Here is a 12634-nt window from a genome sequence, read left to right on the forward strand (position 1 = left end):
TTGCAGCATAGCCAATAGCCTGGGGAAGCTTTCAGCTTGTGCTGAATGCCCGTCAGCCAGATCAGTACTGCCCTGTCATCACTGCAGCAGGAGGTAAAATCCATGCCCTGACTTTTCCCTTGCAAAATAAAGCCTGTGCTGGAGGTCAGTGTTGTCAGACACAGAGCACACTCAGTCATGATCCCATCTATGGGCACAAGACCCCTGGCAGACAGGAAGAGACCTGGAGAGCCATGGCAGCGTAGTCTTGGTGCTATCGCCTCAGCATTGGTTCACATTCACTGGTCCTACACCTCATCTTCCCCCTTTTCTGGCCCCTGTGTTACCTGTCCTACTTCCAAATTAAGCTTTCGCTTTACATTTTCATCATCACACACATGACAGGAAAATAGATTTCTACAACTGTATGTGAAGCCTCAGTTTATTGATTGCAGGTGTGAGTCCCTAGCTCTTGGAAAGCTGCATTAAATGTAGTCTATCACCAGAATATATTTGTTCTGGAGCAATGATCTCCATAGCACATTCCTATGCACACAGCTTTCCTGATTTGTGAAGCACCTGCTCTAAAAATGCTACTGTTATACAAGAGCCTGTACCTCACATATGATCTGCAAGAGAGAAAAGAACTAAGTGTAAAGATAATCTTGCTTGTGGCAAAATGAAGGGGATCACAGCAGTTACCCAAAGGGGGAGAAAAAAGGTAAGAATATCAAACTTAGATTGTTTAGTATCATTGGCACTGATGGAGAGAAAACAAAAAAATGTTGACAAAACAAATACTGTTTTCATCAGGAGTCTGAATGATTTGTATTCAGAAGTTAATGAAATTCAGTCAAAACCACACTACCATGACAAAGTTGTCTTTTACACATGAGGAAAGCAGTGAGACTTTACTATCTATTTGTGCTTCAAGCTAGACAGTCAGGTCCTCTAGGTTGCCTGGAGAAACCATATTGAGTGTGAGTAGAACAACCATGCTCAGGTAAAGCTCTGGAAAGGAACTGCTCTCTTCCAGAGGATCACAACTCTTAAAGTTCATTCTGATGCCTGTGGTCATGACTATCATCTGCACCCATTCTCAGCCATCCCAGGGAGAAAGCTGTAGGTGAAATGGGTCTTGATTCAGGGATGTGTTCCCTCCTGTACTTTTCAATGTAAGGTTTAGCCACTTCCCACACCTGCGGAACAAGAATGTGAAACAACAGAGTCAGAGGCAAAGAAAAGGTCAGCTAAGACATCAATGCATCAGTTCACAAAACTCTGAAGAAAAGTTATGGTGTGGGATATGTTGTATGGGAGGATCAGAACCAGACAAGCAGATATAGCAAGGTTTAGGGAAAAGCATGTGAAGGTAGTTGACAATGGATGGGAAAGAATACAGCTCCAATGGGACAAGGTGAAAGGATTCAAGGCAAAAATACTTTATCTTGTCTTGTTACCAGGCTAATGCTCTGCGTGCAATAGCTGGGAGAGAGTCACTGCCACTTGCTACAAAACTACCTGACCATGAAGAGGGTTGGGCAGCAAAAACAGCAGCTAGCATGGACAAAGAAAAAGGGTTCTAGACAATCCTATGCACAAGCCAAAAGCCAGCACTCGCCTTCTGCTCCACGAGCAGCCTGTGAGCTGCTTCAATGTCTGGGGCCATGAAGCGATCCTTTATCCAGGGCCTGTAACGAGACATTGGGCAAACATTAACCCCCACTGGCAGCAGCTGCTCTCCAGGCAGGCAACCTCTGGGGAAAGTGTTTATCTGATCTTACCTCACCACGGAGCGCACAAGGTCGTAGACCTTCTCCAATGGGGTTGTCGTTCTCAGAGGGCGGAGGAATTCAATGCCCTGGCAGGCGGCGAGCAGCTCAATAGCCAGAACTAGGAAGCCAGAGCAGCCAAAGGGATGTTTGGCAGGTACAGCTCAAGGTGAGGTTTCCTGTCTAAAGCTATCCCTGGCCTTTGTTCTCACTAATATGATATGGTTCAGGCAATGTGCCAAACGAGTGGATCCACACCCTCCAGAGAGCCAGCTCAGTGGCAGGATCATTTCATGGGTGATGCTGAGGGCAGTATCCAGCATTTCAGCAAGCAGATTTTGGGTGTTGTTGTACAGACCTTTCAAGTGTACCAGGAACTCCTGATCACCAGAGTCTTAAATCCCTAGGAATCTCTTCTAGCGTAACTTGAACACTCAAATTAATGTCCATCATAAATCAGAAAGCTTCTTTTGAACTGAGAAAAGAGGAGCCTGAGCTAAAAATGAAAGTTCTCCCTCTAAGCTTGCCAGAGCGCACATGAAAACAGCAGGAAAATGACAGCGCTTTGGAAGAGAGTCTTCTGTCTGGAGAAGTTTGCATTGTATCTGCCCACCTTACAGCTGATCATTATTGGTATTAGCCCCTCATTTTCATGATTCAAAGTCTGTCCGGAAATCAGAATTTTAATTTTACCTTGTTCCACATGTTCAATAACTCTCAAAGCTTTTCTTGCAGCCCATCCTCCCATGGACACGTGATCCTCTGTAGCAGCACTGGTTGAGAGAGAATCCACAGAAGAGGGGTGGCACAAGGCTTTGTTCTCAGACACTGCAAAAACCCAACACAATGAATGAAGGACAGAATAGGCATGAGACAGCAGAAGCAATGGACAGCATGTAGATAAGGGCCTGTCCGTCACCTTGGGTCCAACTACTGCTCCTCTTTCGAGGATGCATCAGCATTTTACCTGGACTGAGTAATTTGCAATAACCAACTGAATACTACCATTGCCTCTGAAAACACTAACCAACAGCAGTCTTTAAATGCAAATATTAACCAAATATGGAACAACAGCTCACTCTTCACTCCCTTATCTCCAGTTTGAGTTGCTGTGGCTCAAAGGCCTGGAGGAAACTGAAGAAGAAGAGCAGACAGCATAACTGAAACACAGGCCTGGTTCTGCCTGTTGCTCTGGGGCAACTCTCTGTAAAGACCAAAAACCCTCTGGTTTTGGTCACGAAGATCACCCCTCCCCTGCTTTCAAGAATACAGCTAGAGATCAGCATCTGGTCTGCTCATTGCAGCTGAGGCACTTTCAGAACTTCCTCTAGAAAGATGGGGGAATGCAATACAAACCCTCTCCCTCCCTCACCTCACTACAAAGCTGCCCATGTCCCTGAGGGTGACATACTCCTGCTTTGAAAGCCAGGTGTATGGTCTGGAGTAAATTCTCATTCTGCACCCAAAAGCAACAGGCAAATGGTTGCAGGAGAGGCCTTAGGAACCATTCAATGACAATTTGAGGTTGAGAACTGCTCTTTAAAAGAGAAAAAATGAAGTCTGCATTCACAGCACTCTGGCTGCACTCGGCCTTTTCTTTCTGAAGCTCAGTGGGGTGCTGTGTAATGCTCTCGCCAAATTAGCGAATTCAGAAAAGCAACAGGAGCGACAGAGAGGTGGTGACACCAATTGCAAATAGGCTGGAGTGACAGTCTAGGACCAGAGCCCAGCTGGCACATTCAGGCAGGTGATGGCAGGTCCCAGAGAGGCTGCATGTGATCACTGCAAACAGCTCGGTCTGGCAGGCACAGAGCTGCTGGAGCGGGGGCAGACGGACACATCCAGTGGTGTTGCAAAATATCTGCAATTTTTTTCAGATTTATCTATTAACCCTGGGAGTGAAAAACATTAGCTGGTACACAAACAACCCAGAAACTGGTAGAGTGATTTGAAAAGTATTGGTGATTAACAAAGAAGTTAAGAAACATAAAAGGAACTCAAACTTCAGATAAAATCCTGGCTGTATGGATCAGGATGAGATGATTTTGACCCATGGACTTCTAGTGTCAGCGGAGGCAGGGCTGTAATTTTCATTTCCCACAGCAGAAATCACAAACACCCCAGAATCTGTCACCCCAGAATGCAGAAGTGTGCAATGAAATCTGAAGCCATGCAACCAGCTGAAGCCTGGAGCCATCCTAAACTCTCCCCAGCCAAAGGTAAAGCTTCCAGCCCTTAAGCAAGGGCAGGAGCATTCAGCTCTCTTCCAGACCCATTTCCCAAACCAGCCTCTAAACAGGGTTCCTTTAGCCCACTGATTTAGTTAATTCATTTGTTTTTCTGCAGAATGTTTATCTACACATTTAACTGATATCCTCTGTTCCTGTGTTCATTTGTAACTTTTAAAATTTACTCTCTCCTCATAGCATGTTTATATTGGCTCATGCTTCCCTGAACCTGTGAACTGTAGTATACCAGCAGCCAGCAGGCTTCTTGTTGCCTCAGCCATGAGTACTAGAGGAAAAACTGAAGTGATGTTTAATTTCAGTGTGCTCCTCTGCAAACTCTGCTCTTTTGAGGACTGTGGGGTCTGATACTGATGTGCAGACCAGGCTGTCAAGTGGAGACAGCCCAGTACTGAAGACATCAAGCCACCTTTGAGACAAGCCTTCATACCAAAGTCCACTAAGAGTTTGCATGCTTAGAGCACTGAACATGCCCCAAGGGTTGGTGCAGAATAAGGAAGGCTGAACTGAAATAATTGCAGCTACACCCAACGTTCATACTTGACAAGACAGCACAGAACACATGGAGAAGAGAGAGAAAACAGGAGCCACATACCTTTGTGTCTCCTATCAGACTGCATCTGTCTTGAAAAAAAATCAGTCTTTCTAGCTTGCTCTCTCTATGGTATTGCTCAAACACTCACCCAGGGCAGCTGCTGTGCAGTGCGCAATCATGAAGCCTGAGTTCAGACCTCCTTCAGTGACTAAAAATGCAGGCAGTTCACTGAGTGAGGGGTTGCAGAGCCTCTCAATTCTTCTTTCACTAATTGCAGCGAGTTCATGCACACCAATTGCTAAATAGTCCAGAGCCTACAGAAGAAGATCTCATTAAACCAGAAGAAAAAAACAAACCAGAAAAAGTTTTTTTTTCATTTCTTCAAATGCTGAATTACCTTTGCAGGATATTCACCATGAAAATTTCCTCCAGAAATGGTCTCTTCTCTTTCAGCAAACACCATCTTTAAGGAGAAGTTAAGGCCCACATGAGTGAAATACAGTTTACATGAGTGATATCTGCCAGTAATCAGAATATCTTAACTGAAAGAATGTTTGTGCCAATAGGCTTTTATTTGCAAGTACATTATATTGCATCCACACTTCCACTTTTCAGGAAGTGAAGACACAATCTCAATTTTGACATGTATTTTTTTCAAATAAGCTACATAAAACAAGGTCTTTGATCGAGGGTGCAAAAAAACCCAGCTGTTCAGATCCTAGCATAGATTTTCAGTTCCTTGATAGATTCTTTCCATGGAAGTTATGATTTTGGCACTTAATTAGTCCAAATTAGAATTGGACTAATTCCAATTCAAAGAATTGGATTAGATTCTAAAATGGTAAAAAGATGTTTAGAAGATTAAAAGCAATAATGCTTATCAGCAGTTGATATGATGCTGTGTACAGCATCATTACAGTGCTGACAGAAATGCAGCCCTGCATCACAGAGCTGACAGAAATCCTTCAATGCTGTCATAGGAAAAGGAAGAGAGGTTGCTGTTGCAAACAATAGCAATTATTGACCAAAGCCAGTTATGACATTTTTTGCCTCCAGTGTGAGTAACTATACTGAAGAAAAGAATAAAAAAGGCCAAGCAGAATTTAATATAGTAATAAAGTAATTGAAAAGATACAGGGTTGTCCGTGGCACTGTTTATTTCCGTCTTCATTATGTCCTTCACAAAAGCAATTGTATCATTTACAATTCCATGGACCTAGAACAAAGGACATTGGTATCTGAGCTTAGTATCTGCACTTAGTTCACCTTCAGGATGCTGACTGCACTGCAGGGACCCTCTTTCCCACTATCCCACTTGACTTTCACACATGGAAGACTGTCTTAGATTTGCTTTTAACATCAGGAGCATCACTGCCAATCCTAGACACTTCAAAGGTGGTATTTACTATTATTATGGCAGTTTTGCCAAAAGAGTAATCTGAATATTACATTCTTTATATATTTGGGTTGGTTTACCTAAATGGAAGGTATTTATTCAGTGGCAGAAATGTTATGAGGGAAGACGTATCCTTACAAAGACTCACAGAAAACAAAACCTCTTATTAGTTAATTAACTTTCATTAATTCCACTGGTTTAGTAGCTTTGCTCCTGTTAAAACGCATAGGATTGAGCTCTTCCAGTATGTCTGAGATACTACATTCTGTTGGCTTTTGGAAGCACCCAGTTCATGTTATTAGCACCAAGGCAGAAGAAAATCCCTACAAAATCTGCAAGCATGGAAAGCAGCAGTTTCCCTCTGCTTCCGACCTCTGGCCTCTTCCAGATCTGGACACAGCTTTGTTAGATGCTGCCTGATATGTACATGCATGTGATCAACAAATTGCATGTCTCCATTAACACTACTGTGAAGCAAAGAAGAAGCAAAATAAAGCCACTTCCTCTAACAGTGTCAGACAGCACATAACTGACTGTATTTCTGAGGTGGAAATTTCCCCATCATTTATCTATTGTTATGGAAGGATCTAAAAGTCAGTCTTTACCTGAGGGCAGCAGCGCATTGTGTACGCGTCCTGAACCCGGTCACAGAATCTATGGCTCTCTAGAAGACACAAGGAGGGCAAAACCCAAATATTGCTTACACAAAAGCACTGTGTCCTGTTGAAGGACCCAGCCTGTCCTGGTAACCTGAGAGGGTGAAGGTTAAGATTGTTCACCTGCTATTTCTGATGGATGATGGTCAGAATCTAGAAGGGACCTGAATCGAAAGGCCACTTCAGCCTGCCCTTGATGCGGGCGCACCGCATGGATATCTAGTAAGACAAGTTAGACTGTCAGGCTGTGCCTCTCTTGTCAGGAGCTGTTAAGCAAACAGACAGGGAGGGCCCAGTACCCACCAGTGTCAAAGGCCCTCGTTGTACCCTTCAGGACTTCCAGTGTAAGGGCAGCAATGATGTCAGCTTGCCTCGCTATAGCTCCGGCTCTTTCAACCGCCTCACATCCCAGCGAGGTGATCATTTGTGTTCCATTGATGAGGGCCAGACCCTTCAAAGGGAGAGCAGATGTTAAGCAAATTCATTGCAGCTATTCCACATGCTGTGACAATTCACCATGTCTGTGACAATTCTCCTTCTCACATGAAGGAGTTAAAAGATCTTTGCCTAGCTTTTTGGACCATCCTGAAATCATAAAATGCACAGCTTGCCTGAGCATCTTTGCTACATAAAGTGTTAATGCTCATAACCCCATTAAGTCACTGCCGACACCCTTGGAGCACCAGTAGTTCCAAGCAAGTCAGATACCCACTTCAAGTCAGTCATCTGACCTCCTGTTATGGCCAAAGGGCAGATAGGTACCTTGAAGATGCCTCTTAGACAGCTGTTTCAGGATGGTACAAAGTGCTTTCTGAAGAGGTCTGTCCCCACTGACCACAGAGCCAATCAGAACACCAAGCTTGGGTCTGTCATTTCAAGTCAAGTAGGGCGACACTAGGAGTGGTGAATCCCACTCCTGACAACACTTCATCATTATCTTTCTAAAGTTTGATTTAAAATTATTATTAATTCATGTAATGCTTTTATTGTACATATAAAGCACATAGTGATTGACTGTGCTCTTTTTCATCAGCTAGTGTCATTATACTTTATTACCTCTTTTGGTTTCAAGGTAATTGGTTTTAGTCCATGGGCTTCCAGGACCTGTGAAGGAGTTAAATGCCAAGAAAGTTAATGAAAAATACTTCTCAGTCCCTAAAGTAATAAAATTAAGTCACTATAACTTAAATGTTTCCATGAACAGAAATATTAACAAATTTCTTAAGTGATGGAAGAAAAAGAGCTTTATAGCACAAACATAACACATGTTTTTTTTCTGCTAGGCTAAATAAAGGGCTTCCAAAATAGCACCTCACTTCAAGGTGCCAATACAAGAAGGTAGCAGGAGTACTGAAGCAAGATATATGTCACTGTCACAGCCCATTAACATCTACCATGTTCTAAATAATGGGAAAGAGCAATAGGAAAGAAGGCTGGAAGCCTCTTGGGAAGGTAGTTCTGCCTACACCCTGCGTCATAGCATTTTGGCTTGGCATAAATTATTCCTTTTTAAATGATCCCTTATCCTTTCTATAGAAAATCTCTAATGACAGGAGGAGTCCCATCCAGTTTATTCTGTACATGTCTATTCTATAGGGCAATTGCTCTTGCAGGAAGTGGAGAAACAGCATAACCCATTTCTCATTTAATCCTCTCACCCTGTCCAATGGGAGAGGTAATGCATCTCAGAAGTGTACAGCTATACCTTCTGGTCTTGAAGGTCCAGGACACCCTGGTCTGCTTACTCCTTACTCCTCTCCCTGTGTAGTCCTCAATCTTTCTTCAGACTATAGTGATGTACATGTATCAAAATGAGTCTGGTGTTCAAATATTCATGGATAGGAGTTATAGGTGTAGCAGAACAAACTACCATGAAAGACTTTGGAGGGGCTGGACTTGGAGATACTTAACACAAGATCAATCTGCTGATGTGTTGGTGGCAGAATAACAATGGATTAAAAACTAATTTCATTGTAACATTTCCATCTTGTGAAGGAGAATGATATAAAGGCTCATTGTAACCCTAGTAATTCATCAAAAATGAAATATCCAAAGTGTGTATTTACTTAAAGCCACTATAAAATCAGTAGAAATTTTATCACGAAGATCTTGCCTCCAGTAAATCTCCAGGTACACTCAGCATTTGAGAGGTAATCTTGGATTTTTTAGAAAAGTATTGATGCTCATGGAGCTGAAGATACAGTAATAGTTCTTTCATAGTTGGTATCATATCCTCTCCATTTCTCCAGTTCATAAATTATGTCACTGTGGTATCTTGTATAGCAATACTATGGCGTGATATTTCTTTAGGGCTCAATAACATGCTGCTTATTTATGTCTGCTCCAGTGACATGTGGGTCAGCTCTTGCATTCTCCATGGATCCACCTTCCTCAAATTAGAGGATGAGCAGCTAAAGGCAAGCTAGTCCAAATTCAAACTGGTAGAGAAAATCCAAAGACTTGTACATTTACTAATCTGAGCAAAAGCTCTGTTTCTCTCAAAGCTATATGCAATTTGAAAAATGAGTCAGCAAGCTAAAAAAAATAAACAATCAGCTGCATGAATCTTACATATTTAGCATCAGCCCAGCCACTCTTCGGGGACCACATCTTTCCCTCTCCAATTAATCCCAGAGCAAGATGAGAGAGAGGGGCCAAGTCTCCGCTGGCTCCAACTGTCCCTTTCTCTGGGATATAAGGAAGGCAGGATGCTAGAAAGAAAACAAAAATCACTCCTTTTAGAGCCTTCCCTTGATAAACTCCTTGGAAAACAGAGAAGCCAACTCATAAGTGTGGTCACAGTAACAGCCTACAATCATGGACAATTGCACAAACAGGATTACTCTTGTTGCAGCTCTAGTCCTGATCTCTCACAACTACCAAGTTGAAAGACCAACATCTGCATCTTGACCAATTGAGCTAAACCCTTTAACAAAACAGTTAAAAGGGAAAAAAACAGAAAGGAAGATTTTCTTTAAACAGCTTTTTACCATTAAACACTTCAATAACTTGCTGGAGGGTTTCTAGGGATATTCCACTGTATCCTTTGGCTAGGACATTGATTCTCAATGCCAACAGCATGCGAGTTCTCTCTGGGGTCAAAGGTTTCCCCACACCTGAAACAGTAACAGAATCCTCTCGGTTACTCACCCACTACCAACAAGCGCAGAAAAGGGAAACACCAAGCAATCTTTCATTACCTGCAGAATGTGAACGAACCAAGTTCACTTGAAGCTCCCTACAGAGAAAAAGAAAATATGTTAAACCTCAAAAAAAGTCTCACCAGGTTTTATTTTGCACAAAACAGAAGGAATTTCTGAAGTAGTTCTCATTTAACCCCAGCTACAGGGTCAAATTGCTCCCTCTTCTTCCTTCCCTGAAAAGAAAAGATGGAGAAGGCTGCACACACAACATACCTCAGATTACTGTTTGGGATTACAGTCCTGGCAAACTTTCCAAAACCCGTGGTGATTCCATAAACAACTGCAAGAAACGTACACTACTGGTTAAGGAGGGAACCTGATGCAGTCTTCTAAACAATTAGTAGTTAAAAGCAAAAATATTTACCTGTCTGTTCCTTTACAATCCTTTCAATCACTTCTCGTGATTTTTTGACTTTAGTTTCAGCTTCGGGTGTGAGCTAAAACATAAATAGTTTATATATTAGTTTATTTGTCATTATTTAGCTGTAGAAAATAAACATGTAATTTTTAGCTGCATTTGTTCAGAGTTCTTACCTTTATCTTGTAGAGTCCCTTTCCTAAATTGACCAAGTCCTCCGTTGTTAAGCTGTTGCCATCTAAAGAAATATACTACACCAAAGAACCATCTTTTGTGATACATACAAAGTTGCTCAATAATTACTATAAATAAAAAATATGGTCACAACTCAGCAATGACAGGAAGCTTATTCATAAGACAGGAACCCGGGTAACAAAAACATAATAAGCACATTGTAGTTTAGTTTCCTAGACCCAGCCAATCTAATAGCCCCTGCTTTTGTGAATGCTGCACTGGCTGAACTCTCAGCATTTTCTGGTGAGTAGCAGGATTTGTTACTGAGCTGTAAAATCATTGGTGATTCTTACCTGTTCTGGTTCTCGGTATTTGCTGTATCTGAAAGTTTTGTAAAGGAAAAAGGGCAGACAGGATTTCACAGGCAGTGACCACTCAATTACAGCTGGCAATGTGTTTTAAGAATGAAGGAACTCTAAAAAACGCAGGCAATCTAGAAAATTATAAATCTGTAATTGTAAAAACTTCACAAAGCACTCAAAAAGGATACAAATGAACTCCTTCTGGCTGAGATGGTATGAAATCTGGAGACATTATATCTCCTTCTATAACTAGAAGAAATATGCAGAATAAACACATACAGGATTAAATTGCATTATTCACATAAGTTAATTTGTTATTTATTACAATTTACGACAACAAGAATTCTAATTTCCAGTTATCAGCCCTTAACATACTTTCATGCTTCTGGGAAAATAACAAGGAACTATGTATTTATTTAAGGTATTCCAAAGGCTAAGGCAGAACAGCTTACACTATATATGACAGCAGATACCGAAGATGTATATAGAATCCTGTACCTTCTAGCTTTTATGTAGATCTGTTCCTAAAAATTAAATATTCTTAAATTATTGGGCATTTTTCCATAAAAACTGTAGACAATCTCTTAGGTGCAATTTTAGACGAATCTAGATAAAGCCACAGTTTTCTGGCTCAGACGACAACACAGTCACTCTACAATGTAATTCTTAAGGCTCTGCTTACCAACTTCAACAAATTCATTGTCTTCCAGAGCATCCCCCACAGTATCATCAAGATCCAGCAAGCCAAGTCCCTTGCACCTTCGAATGTAAAACTTTACTTCTTCTGCTGAGGCAAATCCCCCATTGTCAGGTTTGTTTTTCATGTACCGTCTCACAGCTTCCTTTCCCAGCCACTCAATGGTGTTCATGGAGCTTAGGCATGGCACTGCCAGCCATTCTCCTCGGACATGCACCGTGTACCTCGGCATGCTTTCTCTCCAAAAATTGTTCCTTGACCAAGAAGGGCTGCAGTGTGCAGCAGCCTCACATTTACCATGTGATGATGGCCTGAAGAGCTGTGCCTATCTAGAGCCCAGTGTTGCAATCAGATAGAGGCAAAAACCCACCCTCAAAATCCTCACCTTTGTAAATAAATGAGATCAATGTGTTTGGCTACTTCGTCCAATCAAACCAAACCCAGGGAACACACCCTTTTCACAGAAATGGCACACCCCCCTACCTATTGCCACAGGAATTTTACTCCAAAGATCACATCAGGAATATAGAAATGAAAAACCAGGAGCTGAAGCTTATGTACTAGGAATAGATAAATTGGACTAAGATGCAGTGCAACTGTTCTAAAAATGTAAGGGTTTAACAAGAATTAACAGCAATCGCCCAGCAGTAAATCACAGTAACAAAAACCGAGGGACAGGGCTGTAAGAGAGGCACCTTGGGAATATGGGTTGCTCATGGCTGCTAGGACTGAAAGAAGATTGTATTATACTTTCACAGCTCTATCCAGAGCAGGACAAAGGTAGTAGAGGCAGCAAGCCTGCTTTAAACAGTCCCATGCTCAAGTTGAAAACATATTTCTTTATTGTAGGAAAGAAAAAGATTAATTAATTTCTACAGCCTTTTCCCTTATGCTCTGGAAGATGTTACAGGAACAGGTATCAACAAATACTAGGCCACAGCTGCACACTATCAAGCCTGGTGCTGCTGTATCATGCTTCCTTTACAGGCAGAAGATGCAAAGAGGATAAGATATGGAGATAGCTGTTGAGATGGTGACAAAAAAAAAAGTTTAGCAATAATCATGTACACACAGAATTTGAAAATACCTCTGGTTTTAAAGGCAAAATGGTAACAACACTCATAGTCCATACTTGCCACACTAGTGTTCCTAAACAAAGGGACTACCTAGGGTTTAATTATTGTAGGAATGTCATCTTGGGATGCATTAGTCAGAGACACTGTCCCAAGCAGAGCTACCTAGGGCCATGCTAGAGA

General features: G+C 41.9%; 1 protein-coding gene across 1 annotated transcript; it reads right to left on the minus strand.

Annotated features, from left to right (window-relative positions):
- Window positions 1-888: 888 nt before the first annotated feature.
- HAL (histidine ammonia-lyase) lies at window positions 889-11725 on the minus strand. Its single transcript, XM_068190428.1, has 20 exons — window positions 11364-11725; window positions 10870-10930; window positions 10673-10700; window positions 10322-10396; window positions 10152-10224; window positions 10001-10067; window positions 9785-9822; window positions 9575-9700; window positions 9156-9295; window positions 7641-7688; window positions 6888-7035; window positions 6708-6803; window positions 6534-6592; window positions 5668-5748; window positions 4930-4995; window positions 4681-4846; window positions 2445-2579; window positions 1764-1872; window positions 1601-1670; window positions 889-1178 (listed from the first exon to the last, which is right to left on the minus strand). Exons 1-20 carry the CDS (start codon window positions 11608-11610, stop codon window positions 1029-1031), a joined length of 1983 nt encoding a protein of 660 aa, XP_068046529.1. The 5' UTR covers window positions 11611-11725; the 3' UTR covers window positions 889-1028.
- Between the last annotated feature and the right edge of the window lie 909 nt (window positions 11726-12634).

This window comes from Anomalospiza imberbis, chromosome 5, assembly GCF_031753505.1.
Source record: "Anomalospiza imberbis isolate Cuckoo-Finch-1a 21T00152 chromosome 5, ASM3175350v1, whole genome shotgun sequence".
Lineage (NCBI taxonomy): Eukaryota > Metazoa > Chordata > Aves > Passeriformes > Viduidae > Anomalospiza > Anomalospiza imberbis.